The 25,797-nt window shown below is 43.5% G+C and overlaps 1 protein-coding gene across 1 annotated transcript in view; it reads left to right on the forward strand.

Moving 5' to 3' along the window:
* rhbdf1b (rhomboid 5 homolog 1b) overlaps positions 1 to 25,797 on the forward strand; it is a 73,265-nt gene that overhangs the window by 14,282 nt on the left and 33,186 nt on the right. The window contains 2 exon segments of the mRNA XM_080456100.1: positions 19,437 to 19,608; positions 20,685 to 20,824. Coding sequence (XP_080312226.1) covers positions 19,462 to 19,608; positions 20,685 to 20,824 — 287 coding nt within the window. The 5' untranslated portion in view covers positions 19,437 to 19,461.

The following is a 25,797-nucleotide window of genomic DNA, read 5'->3' on the forward strand; positions in this document are numbered from 1 at the left end:
ATTGTATAATATTATTGTCACTAATATTAAGTGTATATATATGGTATCACACAAATTCGGATTGAATATGTTGTACCCTGTTCTTTACTCACTCAATACAAAAAAGAAAAGAAGAAGTCCTGTGACCGGACAGTCAGGGTGTCTTGTGTTCAAACCTGTGACCGTGAATGGAATTAGCTACGTGGTGGAATAAAGAACAAGCAGTGTTTCTCCTGGACAGTTGGGCACCAATTAGCTACAGTACCAAGAGTGGAACACAGTAAAATATTCAGCATTCATTTAACTCTGTGAGAGTTTAAATTAACTCTCAGAGTTGAATACTAAGGATTTTACTGTTGGTCTTCAGGACTGTGACTGAGAACCACTGTGGTTTATGACTTTCAGGGTCATATTTTTCATGAGTACAAAGTAAAAATCCTCAGGGTCCGTTTGGACAGACATTTTACTGTCTAGTTACTAGACTAGACTCTAGTATATAATGTAATTCTTGATCATGAAAACAGTTGCAACAGGTTTAGCTATGGATTTAAACCGTTTTCGCTTTTATTTTTTTCTCCTTGTGTATTAAAGCAGCGAAAATTGTGCTGCGAGGCAGATAAAGCTTGTATGTTGTAACTATGCTCTGTTTATCTTGGCTCTTGTTTTCTTTTTTGTTGTATAGTTCAGTGTCTGTTGTACACCAGCTGTTCTCTTTATCAAGGCAAGCCTGAGGAGCAAAATTAAGTTTCCACTATTAGGAGAGGTTGTTTCTGCTTTCCCTCATTGAGTTCGGTAATGTGTGTAGAGGCTGTGTTTTGAACTAAATAGACTCGCTGAATTATGCATTGGCCTGACTAACCCAGCCGTTGTGCTTGCAAATGTGTATGCACACACATTTTGGCATGTTAATTTTAGTTTGTCCCGATGTTGTATGTAGTGAATATTTCATAATAATTTCATTATTCATTTCCAATGGCAAAAACGCCAATGGCCCCATATGTTACCCCTGTATATGTGCGCTACAAGTTTTCTTTCAAAGATGTACAGGTAGGCTATTCTTATTGTTCTATTGGACAGACAGAGAGAGGGGGGGGGGTGACGTGTAACACAGATCATCCTAAACCGAAAGAAATAAAGGTCTTCATGGCCCAAAACATATGGGTGAAAAGTGTATTGTTTGGTAAGGTAATGTACGGACGGTAAAGTTCGAATGGAGGATTGTGTTTTGATGGGTCCATGCTGTGGTACCCAGGGACTTCAGGGTGTGTGGCACCATCTCGGCTTGGAGCCTTCAGGCTACGGACTGGAATAACAGGAAGGAAGGGTCTGGATGGGTTTATATAGGGTGGTGCTACTGTAGTAATGACATGGTCATAGTTAAATTGACATTCAGGATTTGGCTGTATATGCGGTATCAACAGAAAGTGCCTGAGTCACTCAAACAAGCATAACTTTACCACAAACTCAACAACAGAGTCTTGGGCCAGTCGGACAAAAAACAAAACTCTCCCGTTTCACATTCAACATGAGCCAAATCAACTGGATAGCACATCCCCTACTATGCAGAAAAAATAACATGTTATTCCTTTGCACCAGGCCAGTGCCAGGTGTGGTGCACACGGGTGTATGGGTGAAGATATTACCACCAGCCTGTCCCTGCCCGGTCATGGCTCTCACCTCTATCATGCCACAGCAGGCAGATCTGAATAGGGGTGAAATGGGGCAGAACACCTCAGGCTCTCCAGAGGAATGCACGGTATTTCCTACCGTAGAGACTGTACAATATAAGACTGACCCAGCTGAGGTGAGATGTTCCGGTGAAAAGCAGGGCATGGAGTTCGCTCACATTCATACATCCCCCTCCACCAGGAGCCAGCAGAGGGGTTCAGTCCCAAGTTTCCAATACATGCTCTTTTGTTAGACACAATCTCTGTTTAAACAACTTCATGAAACAACAAGTAACTGATTTACATCTTTGCTCTAGATTATGCGCTAGATTGTGCTTTCGCAAGAAAGCTAGATTATGCTTTCGCAAGAAAGCATAATCTATCATTGCTCCAGATGTGGCTCAAACTGTACAACCTCTGCATCCCAATTGTGTGTTACAAGTTGTGCATGCTGACCAGTTGCAACACTGGAAACGTCCTTGCTAAACGATAAATGATATTCAACACACACACACACACACACACACACACACACACACACACACACACACACACACACACACACACACACACACACACACACACACACACACACACACACACACACACACACACACACACACCCTTAACCACAACCCCTAAATGCTCCCGATGAGCAGATTGGTGCCTTGCATAGTTAACTCTGCTGTAGTGTGTGAATGGGTGAATGTAAAGTGCTTTAGAGAGAGGTGCTATACGCAAATGCACTATATCTATGTACAGTATGTACAGGTACATGTACTATACTGTACAGTATTGCAGATTGGGGAGTCCAATATACACATATGACATAGATGTTTATGCCTGGTTAATAATGGATGTTATCTGTTCTGTATCTGTTGATGTAGTAGTTATTTTGTGGCTCACCCCTGGAACCATACATCGCTTTTGTGGTCAGTGATGAAATCCTGCCAGAGTTTTGCCTCCTCTCCCTCCTGTATATCTCAATAACAGCATGGTTTTCATAGGGCTCACTGAATCATCCCCATCTCCCCCTCCTACACCCCCATTCAGTCTAGCACTTAACCCTACATCTAACATTTAGCCAACATTTTCACCTGCACAAAAGATATCTCAAAATCTAAGGGTAGATTGCCATGATTGGGAGCCCTCTAAGCCACAGTGTGCAGACTTTTATTTTGGATTTGCCTGTGATTTGCCTTGGTCCTGCACCTACCCTCCAGTGGATGTACCAGTTCTGTTTTCTTTTACAGACTGCCATGATACACACTGAGTGAGCACATATGTATGCAGATTGGCATGAAAAGTAATGCACTCAGCAACACTGACCATAGCATGTTCGCAAGATCTGGCGTTCACGTGGAGTGACCGCGCCCACTTGAGACCATTTGTGTATAATTTCGCACTAGAGGTGTTGGTTCTTTATCTTGGAAATATGCATAATCTTTCCTGGCCCTCCATTGTGCACACCTCAAGTAAAGAACAATGCTCCAGGTGAGGCTCGAACTCACAACCTCAGCATTTCTCAGCTGGTTACTGTCTTATAAGTACCGCGCGCTAACCGATTGCGCCACTGGAGCATACAGCATGGAGGTGACATTGATGGTCAAGGATTGACATTGCAGTGTGGCTCTGTATGTAGTTGTGTTGAATGCTTAAGACTCGCCAGCATATTTAAATCCTGGGGGTGTTCATATGTTAATTGAGGGCCCTATGCGTTATCTGCTATTTTGCTCCTTGACTTAACAAGACTCACCGCATAGCGCTAAGATGTGGTCAGGACCACGTCTTAAGCGCACAAATAAATCTTTGGTTGCAGGACACCGGCAGTCCTACAGACAAAATCTCTTGGACTAATATAAAAAATTGTTGGACGGACACACGGACGGACGGACAGGGTGCTAAACATACAGTAGTCTCGGCCATGCCTTCGGCCTGGCGGAGACAATGAGCAGATTGGCATGAAAAGTAATGCAATCAGAAAGGATCGAACACTACAGTTGTTGGTGACCCCATGGCCATTCCTCTAGTGCCACCCATACACAAAATGTTCACTTTCACATAAGATATATCAAAATCTAATGGGCGGATTGCCATGAAACTTGCAGTGCAAGAATCTCAGTGCATTTATTCTTCCTGAAAGATGAACTCAAACTATTTGGTCTGATTACACACTGGCAAACTTTGATTGATTTCCTCTATCTGTGTCACGTGGGTTTAGGAGCCCAGAAGTCAACACACTCTTGCAAGATCTGGCAACACAGATCATAGGATTTTCACAAGATCTGGCGTTTACGTGGAGTGACCGCGGCCAGTCCCTCACCATTTATGTATAATTTCGTATTAGAGGAGCCGGTTCTTTATCTTGGAAATAGTCCAGTGTTGTTTGATGGGATTGAGGCATCAATAGAACACATGTATAATCTTTCCTGGCCCTCCATTGTGCACACAATATATTAAGTAAAGATGCTCCAGGTGAGGGTCGAACTCACAACCTCGGCATTTCTCAGCTGGATACTGTCTTATAAGTACCGCGCGCTAACCAATTGCGCCACTGGAGCATGTATTGTTGATTGAAATGTATGATTTACATCACACACGCATGCCTGATAGGCAGCCAAAGCCCTACTCACCATCAATCCATCCGATCTGAAAGACTCATGTTCCGCTCCCAATTTAGGTGGCATTTCAAAGACTTTAAACAAAGAAATTAAATAAAGGTTTTTACAGCAATTTTTCACATAGTTTAGAAGTGAAATGGAGTGCGTTTTCTTCCTCCCTCTTATTTTCACTTTCAGTTATGCTGCGCAAACATATCTGATCTACAAGCATACAACGCGTAATGCAGCAACCGTTTTTTGCTTGGAGATCAGATATTTTTGAGCAGCAGTAGCACCACTGAGCAAATTTGTGAAACATACCTATGTATGTCCACTTGCTGCACTGAGATAGATAGAAAGGGGGAGATGCTTTAATAAATGGCAACTGAGAATGTGAATACTGTATGTGTTGGTTTGTCAAGAGATATCACAGACAGTAACATAATTAGACAGAGGTTACAGTGATTATGACGGCCATGCATGCACTTGGACATCTCTCCTTTCAATGTGATGTTTCTTGCACTTTTGATCTCACCACTTAACGCACGGAAACTAGTGCTGCGTCTTGCGCTCATCTTAAAGGGAATGGCAGCCAATACTCTGATTGGTTTGATTAAAGTAACGCCCAAACCACACCCAAACCACACCCATGCTAATTCAGGGCCGTTTACCTCGTAGCGCCTTGGCGCAGTGCACTGATTACCCCACTCATAATAGCAAAATAGCATTTGCAACGCCTCCACGTCTTTTTTTAAGAGTTTAGTCTTTTAAGACATAAGACCTGGCGGTAATTAAGACGTGCATACTGTAATAGGGCCCTATGTGTCTATGTCTGTCTGGAGCTAATCTCACAAACGATAGATAAAACATTTAAATGAAGTATTAATATTATAAACTGATTCATTATACTATAAAACTTCAATATTTTTAACTTAAATCATACAATGAACAAGCAAACAAGATATAACATACAAATCACTGAACTTTATTTTATTCAACGACTTATTAAAAAAACATTTTTAAAGGTTAAAAAGTGGCTGCATAATTGCTGATACCGATATTGTCAAAAAAGTAAAAAATCAGCCAAACTAGGACAGGACTGCCAGAGCCTTGTCTCCTGTCCTGTCCCTCTGTGGAGCTGTTTCATTCTCTGCTGTCCTATTGTCTGTCTAAATAAATGCATTCCAGAATTGATTCCAACTCTACCGCTGTGTAAATTCCCCATTTGATTGTGTCATCCAGAATATAATAGATTAGGCCATGGCCTCAAAGCTCAAACCTCATGTCTCCTTCACTTAAGTCATGTACTGTATTGATTTCAGCTGGAGGGGAAACATTCATACTATTGCAGGACAAAGCTCTGCTCACAGCCTGTCAGGAATACATTTTGTTCTATAATGTGATTTTTTCTTCTTTTGCTGTAAGTGGATTTGTCTGATTGTCTGTGCCTGTTTCAGTGATATTCAAGCAATTTTATTTTCAGCAGTATCAACCAGGGCCCAAAAGTGGGTCAACTGTGAACTATAATAGAAGGAATATTGTGTTATGCTAGCAGATATAGTGGTTCATCAACACACGGTCAAGGCAAAGTTGGCCTTCCATTATAGAATAATAGTATGTGATTTTGATTGATTGATTGATTATTTTATTTCCGTGTCCTGCACACAAACTGCCCAACCCTCATGGGTTTATAAGACACCATTTTAGGCTTACAACATATATATTTACATAATACATTCCTTTACAGCTCAGACTAATACAGAGTGTTCTGTCTTCTCTCCCAAGTTTGACAAATAAAATGTGCCACAACGAAAGCTCCTTTCCCAAGTTTTTCATTATCATCTAACTCAAGGAAATCACCACAAATAGAAGACATTTTACAAACAAACATAAAAGTGACATAAGTTGGAGTGTCCGATGGCATTGTGGTCCAGGTGGTGTAGCATTTAGTACAAGACATACACACCCTTTCTTGTCCCTCCATTGTACAGGGTTAAACACTTCAACAAAAGTGCCCCAAATAAAACTCAAACTCACAACCTTGGCAATGCTCTGCTGGTCACCGTCTTATAAGTACCGTGCGCTAACCAATTGCAGCACTGGAGCACAGGCTGTGCACATGACATGCATTATCAGTCAGCCATTCACATTAACAAGGTCATATCATTCATATCATATCATAGTTATCATCGTTAGCAATTCCCCATTTAACGTCACTCTTACTGTGGTTAACAGTGGGACAACGATCAAAATGAACCACAAGCAATCGCTGAAAATTAATTCTAGAATATAATGTTCCTACTGTATGCCTCTCAGCTTCCCACTGTCTATAAAGAATAATGTCACTCAGCAGCACAGTGGTGGAGTGAGCAATGATTAGCTTACCATCATGCAAGCTGTGGTAATGGCATGGAAGACAGACCCCACAAGCTACTGCAATTAAACCAGCGGTTTCATCTTGTAAACACCACCAGCACGTATAGTGTCTGAGGGGTGGTCAGGAATGGACATAATCATTTCTTAATTGCTTTGTGCATGGAACACAGAACTTTGTCGGCAATCAATCTGTATTATACAATGTACAGTCAGGGGCAGCTTTGTTTAAATACTTGAGGGTAACTGGCTTCTGGCATCACATTAATCACTTCACTGAATTAGTCCTAAAATTCACAGATTTGTCCCATACACCACTTTCCTGCCCCCTCTCTTTAGTTTACTCCATGGCCAATTCATCATAAACAGTTCTGTCTTTCAAGCACACTGAAGAAGTCGTGGCAACGTTAAATTACTTGACTTTTAACTTTTTAGCTCATACTGTATTACTTGACTTTTAACTGCCAGCGATTTTTGGTTTTCCTTACCTTTTCAACTAATCACAGAATATTTATATCCAGTTTGATCGATCTCCTAACGTTGCTAAACACGGAGGGTTTCACTGCGACCTCCCGTTGGGGTGCTATGGGCCGTTGAAAATAGCATGTTTCGTCAAAAATGCATAGTAAAACACAGGAGCCGAGATATAGGCGATTAGGCAAGTAGATGGAGTAGTAGATCTTGGGATCACGTGATCTAATGAGTTAACTGCCATTTGCCCCTTATTTTAGCAGTTAGTTAATTGTATCACCTGTTATCCCAGCTCAAAATTATTTTCATATTTGATGGCTGTAATTAAAACCTGTAGCACTCAATCTGGATACCATTGTTCACTCTTTTCCACTATGAAAGGTAACCCAGAACCTTCACGGCCAATCCACATCATCACAAACGGACTAGAATGAGTAATAGAATGAAACATGGATACCTCATTATAAGAGAATGTGCCTGCATGTTTCAGAGTATTAAAACTGTACAGTAGAAGATCTGGGGGGGGGGGGTTGCTTCTCTGTTGCACATGATTTTTTGGCATCATTTGCCCGACATGATCTATGATGTAATAAAGAGTGCAATGATGTTGTGGAATCGCCTTAAGTAAGGAATTCAGGGACTAGTGCGGAGACAAAGACAAATTAAATGCTGAAGCTGTGGTTGTACATTGGTTATCACAACTTTTATGAACAGTTGCATTACTACATACTTGTACAGAAATCTGAATCTTTAGTTTAATCATAAGGACGAAATAAATTATCTCGTCTTTATGATTAAACTATAGTAATCAAAGACAAGCGTCTTTTACGTCTTTGTCCCCTTTTTGTCCCATCCAGTGGCCTTGGGGTCAAACGGTTCCTGAGTCATATGGCTCATACTATAGGTCAGAGGTCTTCAACAGGGGGTCCGCGACCCCTAGGGGGTCCGCGGAGGTACTGCAGGGGGTCCGCGAAATTGTTGTTTGATTAAACAATGTTTTTGTTTGAAAAAAAAAAAACTTTAAAAAAAGAAATATTTTCCCCAAAATGTCAAATTGTCTTTAAACATAACATGAATCCATAGCAAACAGATAAATGGAGGCACAATGCACAATAACATGGTATGTTTATACATATTTTGTAGAGATATTTTTGCACACCTACTGGGACAGGTGCGTATACACGAATCCACGGAGCGCTGCCCTGCGCGCAGCCATTGCTGCGGTGTCAACGCTCCGCGGACGCGACACCGCAGCAATGGCCGCCTACAGGCAGCTACAGGCAGCGCGTCTGTGGATTCGTCTATAGGAGCAGGCAATATAAAACACAATTGTATACATAAATATACAATATATGTGGTAGCCCCCCCTACCCTACGAGGTAGGGGGTCCCTGCTCCATCTCCCCATCAGTTTGGGGGTCCCTGGCCTGAAAAGGTTGAAGACCCCTGCTATAGGTCATGATACTATCTCCTGTTTATGTAGCATGAGTCACCTAGATGTACAACCCCTACATGACACGAGTATGTCACAGGGACTTAACCCCAGTCCAACCCTTGACGCTGAGGGAGGCATTGGGTACCATTTTTGCGGTCTTAGGTATGACTTGCCTGGAGATTGAACCCCCGACCTCCTAATCTCAGGGCAGACACTGTAACCACAAGGCCAGTGAGCTGGTATAGTTAAAAATAAATCTGAGATTTTAACTTAATATTCAGGTTTGGATAAGGGTCATCAAAGACAAGTGTCTGTCCCCCTTTTGTTTCCTCCAGTGATCTGCAGTTAGTGTCCATTTATCTCCCTGTCGTTGTGGCAGATGTTTAGTCACTTAATATAAATACATAAACACACACACACACACACACACACACACACACACACACACACACACACACACACACACACACACACACACGCACACACACACACGCACACAGGATCAAAATCTGCTGACAGGAAGGAAGCGACCTCCGCCGATATGACTGTAACATCTGTCGTTGCAGCAGTGGCAGGGGGAGCGAGATGTGCTAGCATGTAGCATCACCCTGTTTATAATCTGCTTGACCTGATGATGTTGTTCACAGATGTGAGGAGAGCACTGTACACTTAGATGGAAAAAATGCCGATACACCTCTGGTTAGACAAAATTATCTTATCTTACATTGTTATCGTGTTTGTATCTTATATCTTGGTGAATGTCTTTACAGCGACTTTAGCGTTAAAGAAAGAATCATTTAGACAATTATTCTGTCAGTCATCAGAAGTTTGAAGTCTTTATGAGGGCTTCTGTGTTCATGTGTTGTAGTGGCGCAATCAGAAAGCGTGCAATATTAATATTTTATGATTGATTGATTGATTGAAAATTTTATTAGGCAAAAGAATATAAAACAACACAGTTACATTTATAATACTTTTGTCTAAAAGGTCCGACCAAAAAAGTCCTTGCGGTCTTGTTTCCGTTGGGGTCCTTGAATTAATTTCATAGACATATATAATAGCAACCAAACAGTTCAAATCAACATAAAAAACAGAGAAAAAATACCAATATGTACAAAAAAAGCATCATGAAAAATAAAATAAAAGTATATACAAAAAAAGGGGGGGAGGGGGGTCAACTGTCTACAGGGAAACTACCTCCTCTTATGGCCTCCAGAAAGATGAGTTTTTAGGGCTGTTTTGAATGAGCCCAACGAACTGCATTTTTTGAGGGATGGGGTTAGGCTATTCCATACCTCGGTGGCCGTGGTGTAGAAGGAGAATTTGCCCATGTTTGTTTTATGGGTGGGTGGTACCAGATTGTTGTTTACGCTCCCTCTAGTTTCGTGACTGTGGGTGTCACTAACTTTTTGGAGGTATTTTGACATATAAGCGGGTATAGGGGGCATTTCGGGCAAATCTGCATTTACAATTTTGAAGACCAGTCCCATTTTTTGTTGTTTAACCCTGTCTTCCACCCTGAGCCAGCCTAGGCTGGCAAAGTGAGTGGGAGAGAGGTGGGTCATGGGCCCCAGTCCGAGAAGTAGTCGAATCAGTTTGTTTTGGGAGGTTTGAAGCTTAGTCTTCAGTGACACTGAGGTGTTGGAGTACCAAGAGGAGCAAGCATAGTCAAAAAGGGGCTGAATCAGGGCCCCTGAGAGGGTCCTGAGGGCCTGAGGGTTGACAAAAGAGGAAACTCTGCCCATATATCTGGTTCTCTGGTTTACTCCTTTGACCACCTTTGTTGCCATGCTTTCACCTGACAGGCATTTGTCAAGAATACATCCCAAATAGGTAATCTCTTCTTTGCTACAGATGATTGTGTCATCGACTTTGACCTTGAAGTCATTAACCTTCATCTTACTGAGGGAATGTTTGGTCCCAAAGAGAATGGATTCAGTTTTCCCAAGGTGTAGTGACAGTTTGTTATCGGTAAGCCAGGTACGGATTTTGGAAAGTTCGGAGCTGAGAGCTTCCTCAACTTGCATCTTGTCCTCACCCGAGATCAGGAGTGCCGAGTCATCAGCGAACAGGAACAGTTTGCAGTTACAGGCAGCATTCATGTCGTTAATGTATAGTAGGAACAGTAACGGCCCTAGAATGCTGCCTTGAGGAACCCCGCAGCTCACCGATGATAGTAATCAGCAGCAAGATGCCAAGGTTATGAGTTTAAGCCTCACCTAGAGCAAGGAAGTTTTAGGATCTAAACTTTCCCTTACTACTAAAAAGTTAAGTTATGTTATTAAAAGGCACACAGGGATTTTGGCCCACTTACAGCTGGGCCAAAATTTCTGCTTCTGAGCTAAGACATCCACCTTGGTACGAGAGATATTGCGCTTTGAGCTTCATGCTGAGGAGGAAAATCTTATAATCCCTTTAATTATTGTCTCCGCCAGGCCGAAAGGCATGGCAAGAGAGTATGTTTTACCCCCTGTCCGTCCGTCCGTCCGTCCGTCTGTGGACAGCTAATCTCCCGCACCGTTGGCTTGATCGCAACGAAACTGTGCACACACACTCCGTGGATGCCAATTCAGAACCTCTGCCCCATTTTTTTCACATGGCCCTGATATAGCGCCACCAGGAGGCCGCTTTTTGAAAAACACATTTTTTTCACAGTACTCCTACATATTTTGTCCAAACATCACGCAAATCGGTACACAGTATCTCTATAGTCATTAAACGAAACGCGTCTTTCAGATTTTTCATATTCCAACCTGAATGGCTATAAATGGCTTTCAAAGTTTGCAGGACTGCTCCGTTTTGAACAAAATGCCTCAAATTATTAACACAGCATGCAATTTCTGTGAAACTTTGCACGCACATTCCCACTAGGCCTAGCCTGGCGTAGCTAGACTATATCACTGCGTGGATATGAGTCTGGTGCTTCCATGAGGAAGTTTTTTTTCCCAAGGGGCGGGATCAAAACAATGGCCCTCGACGCAATTGGTTAGACCTACAACCAACTACCAATTACAGTCTCCCATATTCGAATACTGGGCCCTGATTGGTTACCCACGTCTTCTGGAGCAGGAAATGGATTCTCTATGGAGCGGTGCCAGACCCAAATCCCAGAGTGCACTCGCAGATTCGTCTGGTCCCAGGCTACTCTAGGCCGAGGAAGACATTCCACTTGAGATTTTTCTAATCAGCCTCATGGTGGCGCTATAACAGCCCGATTCGTGTTCTTACCTATAACTGCACCAATCTGTGTAAAACTTTGTATGCGCACTCCCTAGAGGTCAAGGAAAAACCCTTATCCTGCATTTTTCTCATCTGCCTTTTATAGCGCCACCAGGAGGCCGACTTATGTAAAACATATTTCTTTACATTACTCCTTCCGATTTTATCAAAATTTCACGCAAATCGGTACACATGATCTCTATAGTCATGTGATCAAGACGGATCTGTTTAATTTTTCATATTCCATCCCGATTGGCTAAGATTGACATCTACAGTTTTCAGGAGTGGCCCATTTAGAACAAAATGCCGCAAATCATGAATGCATCGTCCGATTGCGGTCAAACTTTGCACGGACATTCACACTATGTTGAGGAACAAATGCTACCCTTTTAACATTGGCCTGTTATAGCGCCACCAGCAGGTCTAATTTTTTTTTTTTTTTAATTAACGAAATTCAAAGCCGTGCAAGGCCTAAGAAGAAATGGCACCCTTTTCACATTGGCCTATTATAGCGCCACCAGGAGGCCACAATAACCTACCTGACCTGGCGGAGACCTGTGCTCCGATGAGCACTTTTTCTAGTTCATTTCTGTTTCAGCTCATTCTCTTTATACAACTATATTTTGATCTCATGTTGTTATGATTATGTATGAATGAAATGTCCCTGACACTAAACAACAACCAGACTTATGTAGAGGAAGAATGTTGATAAGGACATCTGCGTAGTTACCCATGGCAGGTTCCCATGGCAACGGACAGTCCCTAGCCAAAATACTGAATCAGGTCCATTTGGTTACATTTGGATCCTCTCAGAAGTCTATATTTAGCCAACAACTTCCAAGCCCTTGTCAGTCTCCTAATTCCCTTAAGGGAGGTGGACGCTGAACACAGAATTCTGTTAAATTTGTATTATTGTCATCTGTTGCATCAAATAAGTATACCCAAAGGCATTTAGTGGTAATTCTTTATTATCTCATCAAGGAAATACTTTATTTCCATGACTCATGTAGTATCTTTTGTCAACGAGTACTGTTCCTGCCCGAACACAGAATATACATTTTCAGAAGAGCAGGGGGAGACCAACACCAACCATTGCATTTGTGTTTGTTACCGTATATTGTGTTAAAATACCCTACAGATTGGAGAAAATTGTATTCACACACACAAAAAGAAGTTCTGGATTGCAGCTTAAATATAATAATATCCTCCCAATATAAAAGACAGCAACAGTCACTATGAGGCGTTAATGTGAGCTTCTGTTCCACAATGGCTGGCAGCATATAGAGCTTGACAGACTACATCAATGGAATGGTGTTTGGACAAGTCATACTTCAGTGCCAACTTGATGACTGTGTTTTACTCTGTCTTGGCCTGTTAGGAAATGTCATTCTTGTTTCAATAGGAAATGGGAACTTTGTGTGGGCCTTAATTTATGCCTTTAAATGTATGCCTTTAAGAGCAAGAATCAAACCTGAGAATCAAACCTCAAGACTGTACAGTACATAAACAAACCAACCAAGTTTGCATGTGCAAACTCAATTGGCCAATAAACATATTATGATTCTTAGAAACAGATTTTGATGGTAACGGTAATAAGTCTGTTATAGTTTGTTATTGTCATTTGAAAGCACATATACGTTTTGACACATGTACAATTACAAAAAATTACAATTTAGGCATTTAGTACACACATATCTCAAACAGAACATACCCATGGCTAACCATGTGGCTCAAGCAGTTAATATGCTGGACATAAATAACCATACATTAACTTCCTGGGTTGTGTTGCGTGTGATCCACATTCTCTGTTACCTCCTTCCTGTCTCTCTATTGTGCTCTCAATACAGTAATACCTAAATGTACCGTATTACTGTAACCAGTGGAGGACCGCAGCTGAGACATCACTTCCTGGAGGATGTTGTGGTGACACAGTTTGTCTGTCATTGATGTCACTGTTCAATCAGGGGTCCAGTCAGTGTCACCACGGAGGGGGGAAGGGGTCGGGGAGGGTGTCGGTGTTGTGTAAAGCACAGAGATTATAGCCTCTAATCTCCTGTCATGAAAACCTACGGTAGAGAGAGCGAGAGAATGAGGGGATAAGAGGAGTAAGAGACATGATCAGGACAAACGGAGGATGGAGAATGAGTGCGATGTGTGTTTTTTATGATCACACAGCTTCTGGTTAGTGTGTTTTTCTCACTGTATTATTTACTTGTAAAAAAAAGGCTAAACCTGTTATGATTGTTGAGTGTTTGTGTGTGCATGTGTGCTTTGATGCTCCTTACAAACCCCAGTGAAAGTGTGTGTCTGTGTGTGTGCGTGCGTGTGTGTGTGTGTCTGTGCGTGTGTGCATGTATTTGTGTGTATAGTATTTTGTGTGCACAAACATTTACTCAAACAGATCTTACCTAGGGAGCTATGCAAGCATGATATTCAATATTTGCACTCTGGCTGGCACAAATGCACACTAAGACAAACACACACACGCACACGCATCAACACAGTATAATCAAAGGATGTGGTTGTAATGTGCTTTGATGGAACTTCTATTTGCAGGGGCAGTTTTCTGTTTCCTTGTTTTTCTCTGAACTTAGGGTAGAACTCGGGACTCTGCATTCAAAGCCAAACAAACAGATGCCAACATACACAGCTGAGAAATTCAAAGATTAATGACATTCTTGTCAAAAACAGGACATTGAGCAGCTATCTACATTACATATATTATCTGCTTTAATTGTGACAGAACAGTTGGAAAGCAGAGATGGAGACAGCACAGCTCTGACAGGACTTGCACGCGTGCGCAGCGCACACACGGTCACACACACATGCACATGTGTGCGTTCAATGGGGCAGTGAATCATTTTAAAATACATAGACTGTACAGTATCACGTACAGTATCTGACGCCTGCATTGACTCCTGCGCAGCAGACCAACGGCTGACGTGCTACCTAATTTTACTATATATATTTATAATGATCAGACGTGCGCCAAGCACACGCCACACACGCATTGTAGTGCACACATAAATGCGCACCAACCTACGCGTTAAGGCATAGCACACATACGCATGAATAGGGCACACCTACAGTATGCTGCACCTTACATACAGTAACATATGAATTTAGTCACACTTGTAGGCAGGTGTAGCGTTTTGATATGCAATCGAACCATGTCAGAATGCATGCACTAACACCTGACACATAGAATAATTCTAGATCAGATGTCCAGCCAGGCAGAAGTTCGTTCACGTGTTCAGGTGTGTGTTACTGTACCGTGGACTTGCAGGCACCAGTCAGGCATTTGATGTACGGCAGTGCAGCATGCGTGTGTGTGTGTGTGCATGCATGCATGCGCGTGTGTGTATGCGTAGACTTCTGGGTGTGTGGAAGTGCAGCCTTCTGTGCAGTTCTCTTCCTGCTGTATTGAATAGCATTTAGCTCGTCAGACTTGGCTTCGGCCAGCAGGGCTCTGAATGTTGGGCTCCAGCAGCACTTAGAGCGGAAGGCATTTGTGTTCATTCAATGGCTTAATGGTAAAACGGTGGTTGGACGTTGTGTGTGTCTGTGTTTTTTTGTACAGTGTGTGTGTGTGTGTGTGTGTGTGTGTGTGTGTGTGTGTGTGTGTGTGTGTGTGTGTGTGTGTGTGTGTGTGTGTGTGTGTGTGCAGCCTATAATTTATCCATTGGACTGAATCACAGGCTGATTCATGGCTGGGATGTACAGGGCCTCTTGGTCGGTGGTCGTTTTTTTTTTTCATCCCACCCAAAAACCCAGCAGATGTCCTTTTATGCCTTATGCCTCCCTCCAACTCCAATCACTCCAGGCACTTCCTCTTTTGGCTGCAGTACAATAGACGTAACCCCTACCAAAAAAAAAGCAATGCATTGACTCCACAGGAGCACGAAAGTGCTGCGATCGGTCAGCATGTGGTACCAAACTCAGTAGAGTGATATAGAGGCTGATGGAGTTTCTGGAGCAGATCTACGGAATGGCTGGTGCTTGCACAATTCAAAGACATGACTATTTTTTTAACAGAGATTTTACAGCAATTGGAGGTACTTGCCCAGCTTTTATCTGTGCTGTAAGATTCCATAACAGATCTGAAACAAAGAATTATCACTATATGGCGTTCTCCTTTATTTAGACAGGACATTGTAGAGAGGAAAGGACTGGCAGCACCGGTTTCCAGAGGAGGTTCTGATCAAGTCAGCTTGCATTACAACAATCACGAATGATTACTTCTCCCTGGAGCCTGTTACATTTGTTATATTTCACATTTCTGACATCTTAAAGTGTGACACACTCCACAAGATGATCTCACCTGTCCATTGAACTCAATGGGTAGCGGGCGCCATCTTGTGAGGTCATCTGCTTCTCTGTACTTAGTAAAACGGACCTGAGTTGGCTCTGTACTTGGTCTGTTCTTGTTTCCTTCTACACCAAATCTCTTTGCCAGAAATAGCAGATCTACAATCTCACAACGTGTCGCAATGCCACACATTGTGAGCTTTTAGATCAAGTATTTAAGGGAGTTATCTCTAGGGTAGAGTATGTTTATCACTTTAACCCTGGTGTCCAAATTTGGGCAGGGGGTCCCTAGCCAAACTAGTTAATATAGCACCACAATCATTTTAACAACTTTATCCATTTATATGTTGGCATTTCAAAAATAGCAGATCTACAAGCTCACAGCGCATCACTTCGTGCCGCGCTGCGAGCTTGTACATCTGCAATTTTTTAACATATATTTAAAAATCGTGAAAGTGTTGGAGTAATGGAAAGTATGTTTTTAACACAGATGTCTTCTTTGGGTCCCTGGAGCAAAACATTTTCAGATGGGGGTCCTTGGCACAAAAAAGTTTGAGAACCACTGCTCTAAAGTTAGAAGGAGACAGGCCATGTTCTGACCACCAGAGCAAGTTGATTCCATAGGGAAACCACTGACTCTCCCCAAAGCCCTGCCTTTAACCTTAGAGTCATTACCTATCAACCAACAGGATGAGATGAGGCTTTGGCCTCTGATTCTGTGGCTTCCCTACTGTTTTTGTGTAGATCAATCAACACACTTTGCCTCTCCCTCTCTCTCTCTCTCTCTCTCTCTCTCTCTCTCTCTCTCTCTCTCTCTCTCTCTCTCTCTCTCTCTCTCTCTCTCTCTCTCTCTCCTGCCATCTTTCTCTTATTCTCCCTGTGTGTTCCCTCATAGTAAGTACTAGCATGGAGGTCTTGATGTTTGGAGTCTGATTCAGGATATGAGCCTTCAGATGCCAGCGATCACCAGGGAAGAAAGGTAGACAGACAGACAGACAGACAGACAGACAGACAGACAGACAGACAGACAGACAGACAGACAGACAGACAGACAGACAGACAGACAGACAGACAGACAGACAGACAGACAGACAGACAGACAGACAGACAGACAGACTGTCTTCAGCTGAGAGAGGGAAATGTCAGTCAGTTGACAGAGAAGATTATTTAGTCATGAGAACCGCAGTGCCATCTCCTGGTGGAGCACTGCAGCTACAGTGTCCCTGATGACTGTCAGATAGAACTCTGGTCAACAATGGTAAACAGGCTCCAGTGGCGCAATCGGTCAGCGCGCGGTACTTATAAGACAGTAGCCTGCGGAGTGATGCCGAGGTTGTGAGTTCGAGCCTCACCTGGAGCATGAGTTTTAAGCTCCCTGTTGAGTGAGCTTCAAAACAAACACTGGTTATCAGCACTTATCACTCATAAGGATAAGGATAACAGATTCAGTGAAATAAACAGGTGGTGTTTGGTTTCGAATGAAATCCTGCATAGACTGAACAATTTGTGGCGCAACGCTGAATTTGGTTTTATGTTGTCATGTTCAATGCAATGGGTAGATCTTAAAATCATAAATTGGTATAGTGCTGAGAAAGGGTCCGTACATTTTCCCACCTGTTTTCCTAACTGTTCAGAGACAGTGGGGCCATGTCAGCATTTACTGTAACTGCTCGAGAGAAGAACAGGAAGAGGAAACTAGAGAACGCTGCATTGCGGGATGGGCTGGAAGGATGGAATTGCATCATTCACAGAGACAATTACCTTTACATACCTGGGAGCTCATGTAAATGTTGCGTATAAGCACGAGACAACACTCCAAAGAGGTGTATACCACTTTGAGCTTTGACTCTCCTAGTGTAAGTGTGTACTGTTCTGTATGAATTAATTGCAACTGACCTGTGTTCAAGGGGTTTGGTGAGTCAGACTGTGTCTTCTGCACAGATTACCTGTCTAGCTTTATTGGTCTGGACAAGCAGTGTGTGTGTGTGTGTGTGTGTGTGTGTGTGTGTGTGTGTGTGTGTGTGTGTGTGTGTGTGTGTGTGTGTGCGTGCGCGTGTGCGTGTGTGTGTTCAAAGGACAACAGCAGAGGACTGTGTATGTCTAAGAATATGAAACAGGATATTGCTGACACAAAGCATCCATGCTTGTTCAGCTTTCCCTTGACACATGAAGCTTAAAAAGCTTTAAAAAAAACAAAAAACAAACCACAGTATCTTGCAAGCTTTTTCATGTTTAATGTGTCCATTTGTGAGTCACCCACCGACCTCTTTTGATTCCTCCCTACTCAGGGAGACGTTCATTTAAGTTTAAAGCACCTTCTGACTGGAACAATTTACCTATTGCAATTAGATCAATTATTTCATTTCCTCTTTTCAAAATGTCTTTGCTTGATTCGCTCAAATCTAACTGTTCTTGTTTTGGATTTTTGTTTTTTATAATTGATTGTATTTAGATCATTTTTTATTTTATTTTCAGTTTTTTAGATGACATGTGTAACAGATGTTTTGTTGTTGTTGAATGTTATGTGATTTTTTTTTTGTCATTGTATGTTGTGCCTGAGTGACCCCCTGGGAGACGAGATGATGCATCTCAAGGGGTTTATCCTCCAATAAAAATTTCAAATCAAAATCACATTTCTGTGTTGGTCACTGCAGTTGTATCCCACTGACTCACCTGCCAGTGAGGAGCTTCGTCCTACTCTTCCCACCCAACACTCCCTGCTGACAGGTGCCACCCCAGCCTGTTGGATTACGTGCAGTGACAATTATCACCCTCCCCACCCGAACACGGGCCAATTGTGTTTGTATCGATGCTCGACAAAGCCTGACACACCACGTTGGACTCAAAGACACAACCTCCGGCGACGGTGGGCAGGCTCTTTACCACCTCGCCACCCGAGCGCCTATAGAGCATCGCAGTTCCCGCCCACTTCCTGGTTCCACTTCAAAATACTCAATGCATTTTTCCCATTGACATTTCCAAAAAATATTTATATCAATTAATTTAAGCCTAGAATCAAGCCATCCAGGGTCCTGGTGAATCATGACCATAAAAAAAAAAATTATGTGATTTTTTTTATTTTATATTTAATTATATGATATACTATATTTAATAAATACCCTTTGTTTTGCCGTTTTCAAAAAAGTTTTTTCACAGAATCAAACGTTTTATGGTCAGGATTCACCAGGACCCTGGATGGCTTGATTCTAGGCTTAAAATAATTGATATCAATATTTTTGGAAATGTCAATGGGAAAAATGCATTGAGTATTTTGCAGTGGAACCCGGAAGTGGCCGCAACTGCGATGCCCTATAGTGACTGATTGGCTTCTGATTTGTCTCTCTCTCTAACCCTACTGTCCCTGTATCGTGTGTTGTGATTTCAGCTGGCAGGCGCAGGTAGAGAGCAGCATGGCTGAGCAGGGTCAGAGTCAGACCCCGGGCGGGGAGGGCTGCAGAAACAGCAGTCTGCAGAGAAAGAAACCGCCATGGCTCAGAATCGACATCCCCGCCATCCATCTCACCCCCGATGACACACCCACACTAACAGTCACACAGGTAAACACACTGTCCCGGTGACACACCCACACTAACACACTCACAGGTAAACACGCTTTCCTGATGACACACCCACGCTAACGATGTACCGTGTTTTACAGAGGAATTTACAGCTACCGGTAGTCTGGTGTAGGTGCACACTTAAGTTGTAACATATTCCTGCATTGGAACTAAACTTAAACCATTGGTAGTGGGTAAACTCCCTCCTAAATTAGAAATTAAGTTCAAATAAGACTACGTTTGAACTTATAAGCATTGCTGCTGCAACGTTGTGCTGGTCTAATTAAGACCATCAGTTGAATTAACTTATGGTTGGTTTGGTTACATTCTGTTTAGCTCATATTGGTTTAGTTCATATTCATACAAGTTTTTGTGAAGTTTAGTTTAGTGTAGTTTTAGTTTTGTTGCACAGTAGAGATGCGCGGATGACCTCTCATGGTACAAATTAATTATCCATCCGTTATCCAACCGCAATAATTATATTATCCAATTTTAATATCCGCATCCGCACCAACCGTTTTTCCCGTATGTCAAAAATATTATTATTTTCTGGTATTCCCCGTTAGTTTTAGTATTAGTTGTGCGATGCGATCACAGAATGCATTGATTTAGCCTATGGAATGTCGGTGCGGCATCCAACTGTGCGGCATCCAACATACAGAGCGCACTGCTCTTCAGCGCAGCACAGCAGCACCGGTTAAAAAAAAAGAAAAAAGACGCACCGACATTCCATAGGCTAAATCAATGCATTTTGTGATCGCATCACACAGAGGCTGCTCTACACACTCACACAGACACAAGCACGCAGAGATTTAGCTATTTTATGGATAGATATATTAGATGTCATTAATTTATTTACCGCAATATTTCACCCGCGGTTTATCCGATATTAATTAATAATTATATTTGATTGACCCAAATCCACCCAAACTGCGGTTAACTGCGGCAACCGCGGCTAAAACCGCGATCCGCGCATCTCTATTGCACAGTAATGCATACAATTATAAATGTGTGTGTGTGCGTGCGTGCGTGCGTGCGTGCGTGCGTGCGTGTGTGCGTGTGCGTGTGCGCCTCAGCCTGTGAAGTGTCCCCAGGGCTTCCTGCGGAGTGTCAGTATGCCAGGAGTGAACGCCCAGACGGCCATCTCTGCCCTGGACAACAACTACCTCAGACCTCCTCTACAGAGACTCCCATCCATCACACATTCCATCAAGAGGTACACACACACACACACACACACACACACACACACACACACACACACACACACACACACACACACACACACACACACACACACACACACACACACACACACACACACACACACACACACACACACACACACACACACTTCTCTGGGTGCTTTCTGCTTGCCTTTATACATTATTTACTTTGACTAATACCTCCAGACTAACAATACCTGAACTGCCTGAATACCTGAAGTGGAATTTGAACGTGACCTGTTCTCAATGCTCATTAACCTTGCTTTCTTTTCTCCTTTCTTTCTCTCCCTCTCCCCTCCGTCTTCCACCTGTGTACGGTTGGTCTTTCCCCATTGCTTCCCTGTTCGTATGTGCATGTGTGTCGGTATCCACACCTTTGTATGTGCGTGTGTGTGTGTGTGTGTGTGTGTGTGTGTGTGTGTGTGTGTGTGTGTGTGTGTCTGTCTGTCTGTCTGTCTGTCTGTCTGTCTGTCTGTCTGTCTGTCTGTCTGTCTGTCTGTCTGTCTGTCTGTATGTGTTTGTACATGTGTGCATCTCTGTGTGTGCATCTGTGCATGTATGCGTGTGTGCGTGCGTGCGTGCGTGCCTGCCTGCCTGCGTGCGTGCGCGTGTGTGTGTAGTGAGAAGAGAGTGCATTTTGAGCGGGTCAACACCGTCCCCCCTAAGGGCCTCCGAGGCCCCAGGAGGGAGTCAACCTTACGCAGGCGCTCATGTGTCCCCAAAATACTCAGCCGGCGACGTTCCTCCATCCCTAAACAAATCATCAGGTACAAGCCTGGAGGAGAGAGATAGACATGGATGGAGGGAGGGAGAAGGGGAACTACTGAAGAAAGGAGGGGCGATGGAGAGAAGGAAAGAGGAAGAGAGGGGGGAGAGAAGAGGGGATGAGGAGAGATGAGAAGAGAGGAGAAAAAAAGAGTGCAGAGAAGAAGGGAGAGAGGGAAACAGGAGAATAGGAGTGGAAAGAGGGAGGAGGGGTGATGTTGAAGGATGGAGGAGTGAAAGAAGGGCCCCAAATGATAAACATTATCAGTGACTTGTTGATTCCTTTGTACAACATAAGAGAGCAACTTTTCTCATTAGGAACATGTCGAAAACTATTACATCACTATAGTGGATTAAGTGGGGGGGAAAAGAACACTTGTTTTTAAAAGGAGGGTGGAGTACACGCAGATATAAGTGTTGATTACCAAGTGAGGCACTATTCAATTTACAATCAATGAAATGTAAAGATGCCCCATGTTTTGCACAATGCGTTGTTTGCTTGGCAATGTAGGAACTGAAGCTTATTCTCTTTGTGAACTCATTATACCACTGCGCGTCGGGACATCGGCTAAAAATAACATATGCTTGCGTGGAGGAAAATCTATCTCTGAAAGATGATGAGTTGAGTTGTCGCTTTGCGAAACGGAGTGGCCAAAGGCAGGATCAGAGGCAAGAGAAGAAGAAAAGAGAAAGAAAAACTGTGAGGTGTGGGGGGGTAGATAAAGGGAGACGAAGATGAAACGGCGTGCATAGCAGGCATGGACATAAGTTTGAATTAGATGTGTGCCTTTGTGGGTGGGTGCTGTAGAGGTCAACACACAATGACTGAAGTCTAATCAAAGATCACACCTGCGGTCTTTCAAAGGACCCAGAATACTTCAAAAGACCACTGCTCCAGGAAAATGGATATGGCAGCACGCCGGCATTAAAAAGCCTGCAAAAAAAGATTTACGGCCGGGGACCCGCTCCCCCCCTCTAGCTTTTGTTGTACTTCGCATTCACGCTCTGCCCTCGATCCCTTTATTACAAAGCCCCTTTTGAAGGCATACATCATACAGATCAATTACAGACTTAGAACATGCACATCTATTCTGGTGATCAGGTGCAGGACAAACAGAAGATAAGCATAACAAATCATTATAGTGTCAGCACGCTGTTACTTGCTCCCATTGTTTAATGCAAGATCAACACTGATGTGTGTTAAAGCTGTTCATGGTCTGTAGCCTTGTCAGAATATCCCATCACCCACTTTTGGGTGCTCACCCACTTCCTGAGAAACAGGAGGTCTGTTTAAGCTTGAGTTTTTGAATTCCTCAATTTAGCACATAAATCCTGTGATTATCTGGATAGTCTGGATTCTCTGTAGGGTCTGAAGACATGTGATTTTGATTGTAATAATAATAATACATACACACAAACACACTACACACAGTAAAACGCACATACAGCACACACTCACAGACACACAAGCACATACACTTACACACTCATAAAGGCTATCTTTATGTCTCATGCAGCATGTGAGCCACATCAAGGCTGTTCCTCTTTTTCGAAAACAACAGAGAATTTACTCAATATTTAGCCTGCACAACGAATCACAAAAAACTTGAAATCGCCTACTGACTAATACACATTTTAAGTGTCGTTTTTTGTTTTGTTTGGAGGATAAATGCATGATAAAGCTTCTTAAGCAAGAACTGCAAATCGACTTCTACGCTTGAAGACCAAGCAATTTGGAATCCTCAGCATTTTCCTTCTCCACATTTATTAGACATTTTGTTTGCGGTTCTGCTTCATTGAGTCAGAGGGGGAGACATGAACCACATGCCCTGTGTCCAGGAATAAAACTCAAGATGTTGTGTTTATGTGGTCGGCAGTGCATTACCTGGATAAACATTGCTCATACGGATATTACATACCATTTATCAGTAACTAAATATGTTATTCTGAAATAATGGTGGTGTACGCAAGTGTATTTCTGTGCGTGTGTGTGTGTGTGCGCACGCATGTGTGTGTGCATGCGAGTGTGCTGCGTGCATGTGTATACATCTTTGTGTATGCATGTGCGTGTGTCTCTATCCACACATGCATCCCTGTTCCTGTATATGCATGTGATTCATTTGACCTTGTCAAGCCTTGTTTGACCGTGTGACTATGGACAGTCCATCTGGAGGATAACAGGAAGGGGGGTGGGGGGGGGGGGGGCAACCTCCCACACTGCAAAATCCTGAATGTTAACTTAACTCTAATGGGGAAATTAAATGAACCTTCAGGATTTTGCCGTGTACATCTCTATGAGTCAGAGCCTTTTCATGTGGAGGATCATCCATTGAAGCTGACAGCACAGGAAGGAGTCAGAGGGATAAAAGCTGTACCGCTATTACATTATACTTCTAATGGTAGGTGTGTAGGCGTTTGTTACTGTTTGTTTTGTCTAAGATCATTAGAACAAAAGTGCACACTTTGTGACTCTTATGTTGTGTCATGACTGAGCCTGTTCCAAATGTCGTACACTCCGAGAATTTACAAATGTAACCAAATGAACCTCATTGGTCTATTTGGTTCCATGTGTACACTCTTTGAGTTAAATTAACACTGAGATTTTTTACTGAGTGGTGTACAGTGATTGTGGTATACAGTGTATCAATGCGTGTGTGTGTGTATGTACATTATGTATGTACTGTATGCATGTATGCATGTGTGTGTGTGTGTGTGTGTGTGTGTGTGTGTGTGTGTGTGTGTGTGTGTGTGTGTGTGTGTGTGTGTGTGTATGGCGTTGGAACAACAGATGTTCAGGAGGCGGGGATACACACCTTTACTCCGCCCCCTTACCAATCTACCTGGCGCTATTTATACCTTGTCAGAACTACCCAGAAGCCCCTTATTCGCTTTCGTACTTCCGTACTCAAGCTCATAACGTTTTCAGCATGATGAGCAGCAAGAGCACCTTACCTCTTCCAGCCAGTCCAAGTCCCGCCGTTCCATTTCTCCCAGCGCCTCCGCTTTCTGCTTTCTCCAGACACCTCAACTTCACGTCGTTCTACCATCATCCCACCATCCCGGTCAACCGCGACATCTTTCAGGTCGGTCCCACGCACCCACACAACATCGCCCGACTTCTGGGAACGGGAGCGGGGCCGAACCGCAAGGAGGCCACCACCGAGCAGCTCGGCGTCCCTGACGGCCAGCAACGCCACCGTCACCGCTAACGCTCGCTTCGCGGCTCCCCCGGTCTGTGCCACCACGGCTCCTCCAGCTGTTAGCTAGTAGCTACTAGCTACAGCCACAACGCTAACTACAACAGCCGGCACTACAACAACACCGGGGCCTTCGTCACGCCAGTCGCGGTCCGATGACGTCACGCACCACTGAAGCTACCCCGGCGACTCCGGATGACGTCACCCGCCGCTCAGGGAGGCTTCAGAGCTGCCTGCCCAGAAGTACACTGCCTCCACCAGCCCACATCTTCTTTTCCAATTACTACTCTTCCAATACCTTTCCAATCTTTAACCCTGTGCCTGCTACCCACCCCTAATGTCTGTCTTGTCTATCTTATCATCCCTCGTACCGCAGGCTGCACTTTCATCCCCCCCCACCCCACCCATCCCTACATCCACCTCAGTCTCCTTCCTTTTCTCCTACCACCCAAGCACTGCCGTGGCCACACCTGGCACCAGCGCACCCCCCCCTCCCCCCGCTTTCACTTTCGAGCATGCCACCCAATCAAACCCCGTTGCCACAACCAGCGGTGGCATCGCCTCACTCTCCCCCCCTGTCCTTTCCTGTCCTCCCCTCAATAACCCCTCCCCCCATCCACCCCCCCCCCCCCCTTTTCTGCTGCTCCCTCCATTCATGAGCTACGCTAGCATCATGCTCCCATGCTAGCTTCTTACTATACTACCAAAATTGCTCCCACAGCTGCTATAGCCATCACTACAAGTTCCTACCGAACTACTGTAACATGTGTTTCTTCCTAACACTGCTGTTCCCTCCTTTCATGAGCTATGCTAGCATCATGCTCCCTTGCTAGCTTCTTACTATACATACTACCAACATTGCTCTCGTGGCAACAGCTGCTACTGCTATTATTACAACTGCTACTGCTATTATTACAATGTTCCTACCGAACTAACATCGTCTCCTTCCTAACATTGCTGCTCGCTCCATTCACGAGCTTGCTAGCATTCATACCCGACAT

This window comes from Gymnoscopelus braueri (genome assembly GCF_963280865.1).
Source record: "Gymnoscopelus braueri genome assembly, chromosome: 17".
NCBI classification, from domain to species: Eukaryota; Metazoa; Chordata; class Actinopteri; order Myctophiformes; family Myctophidae; genus Gymnoscopelus; species Gymnoscopelus braueri.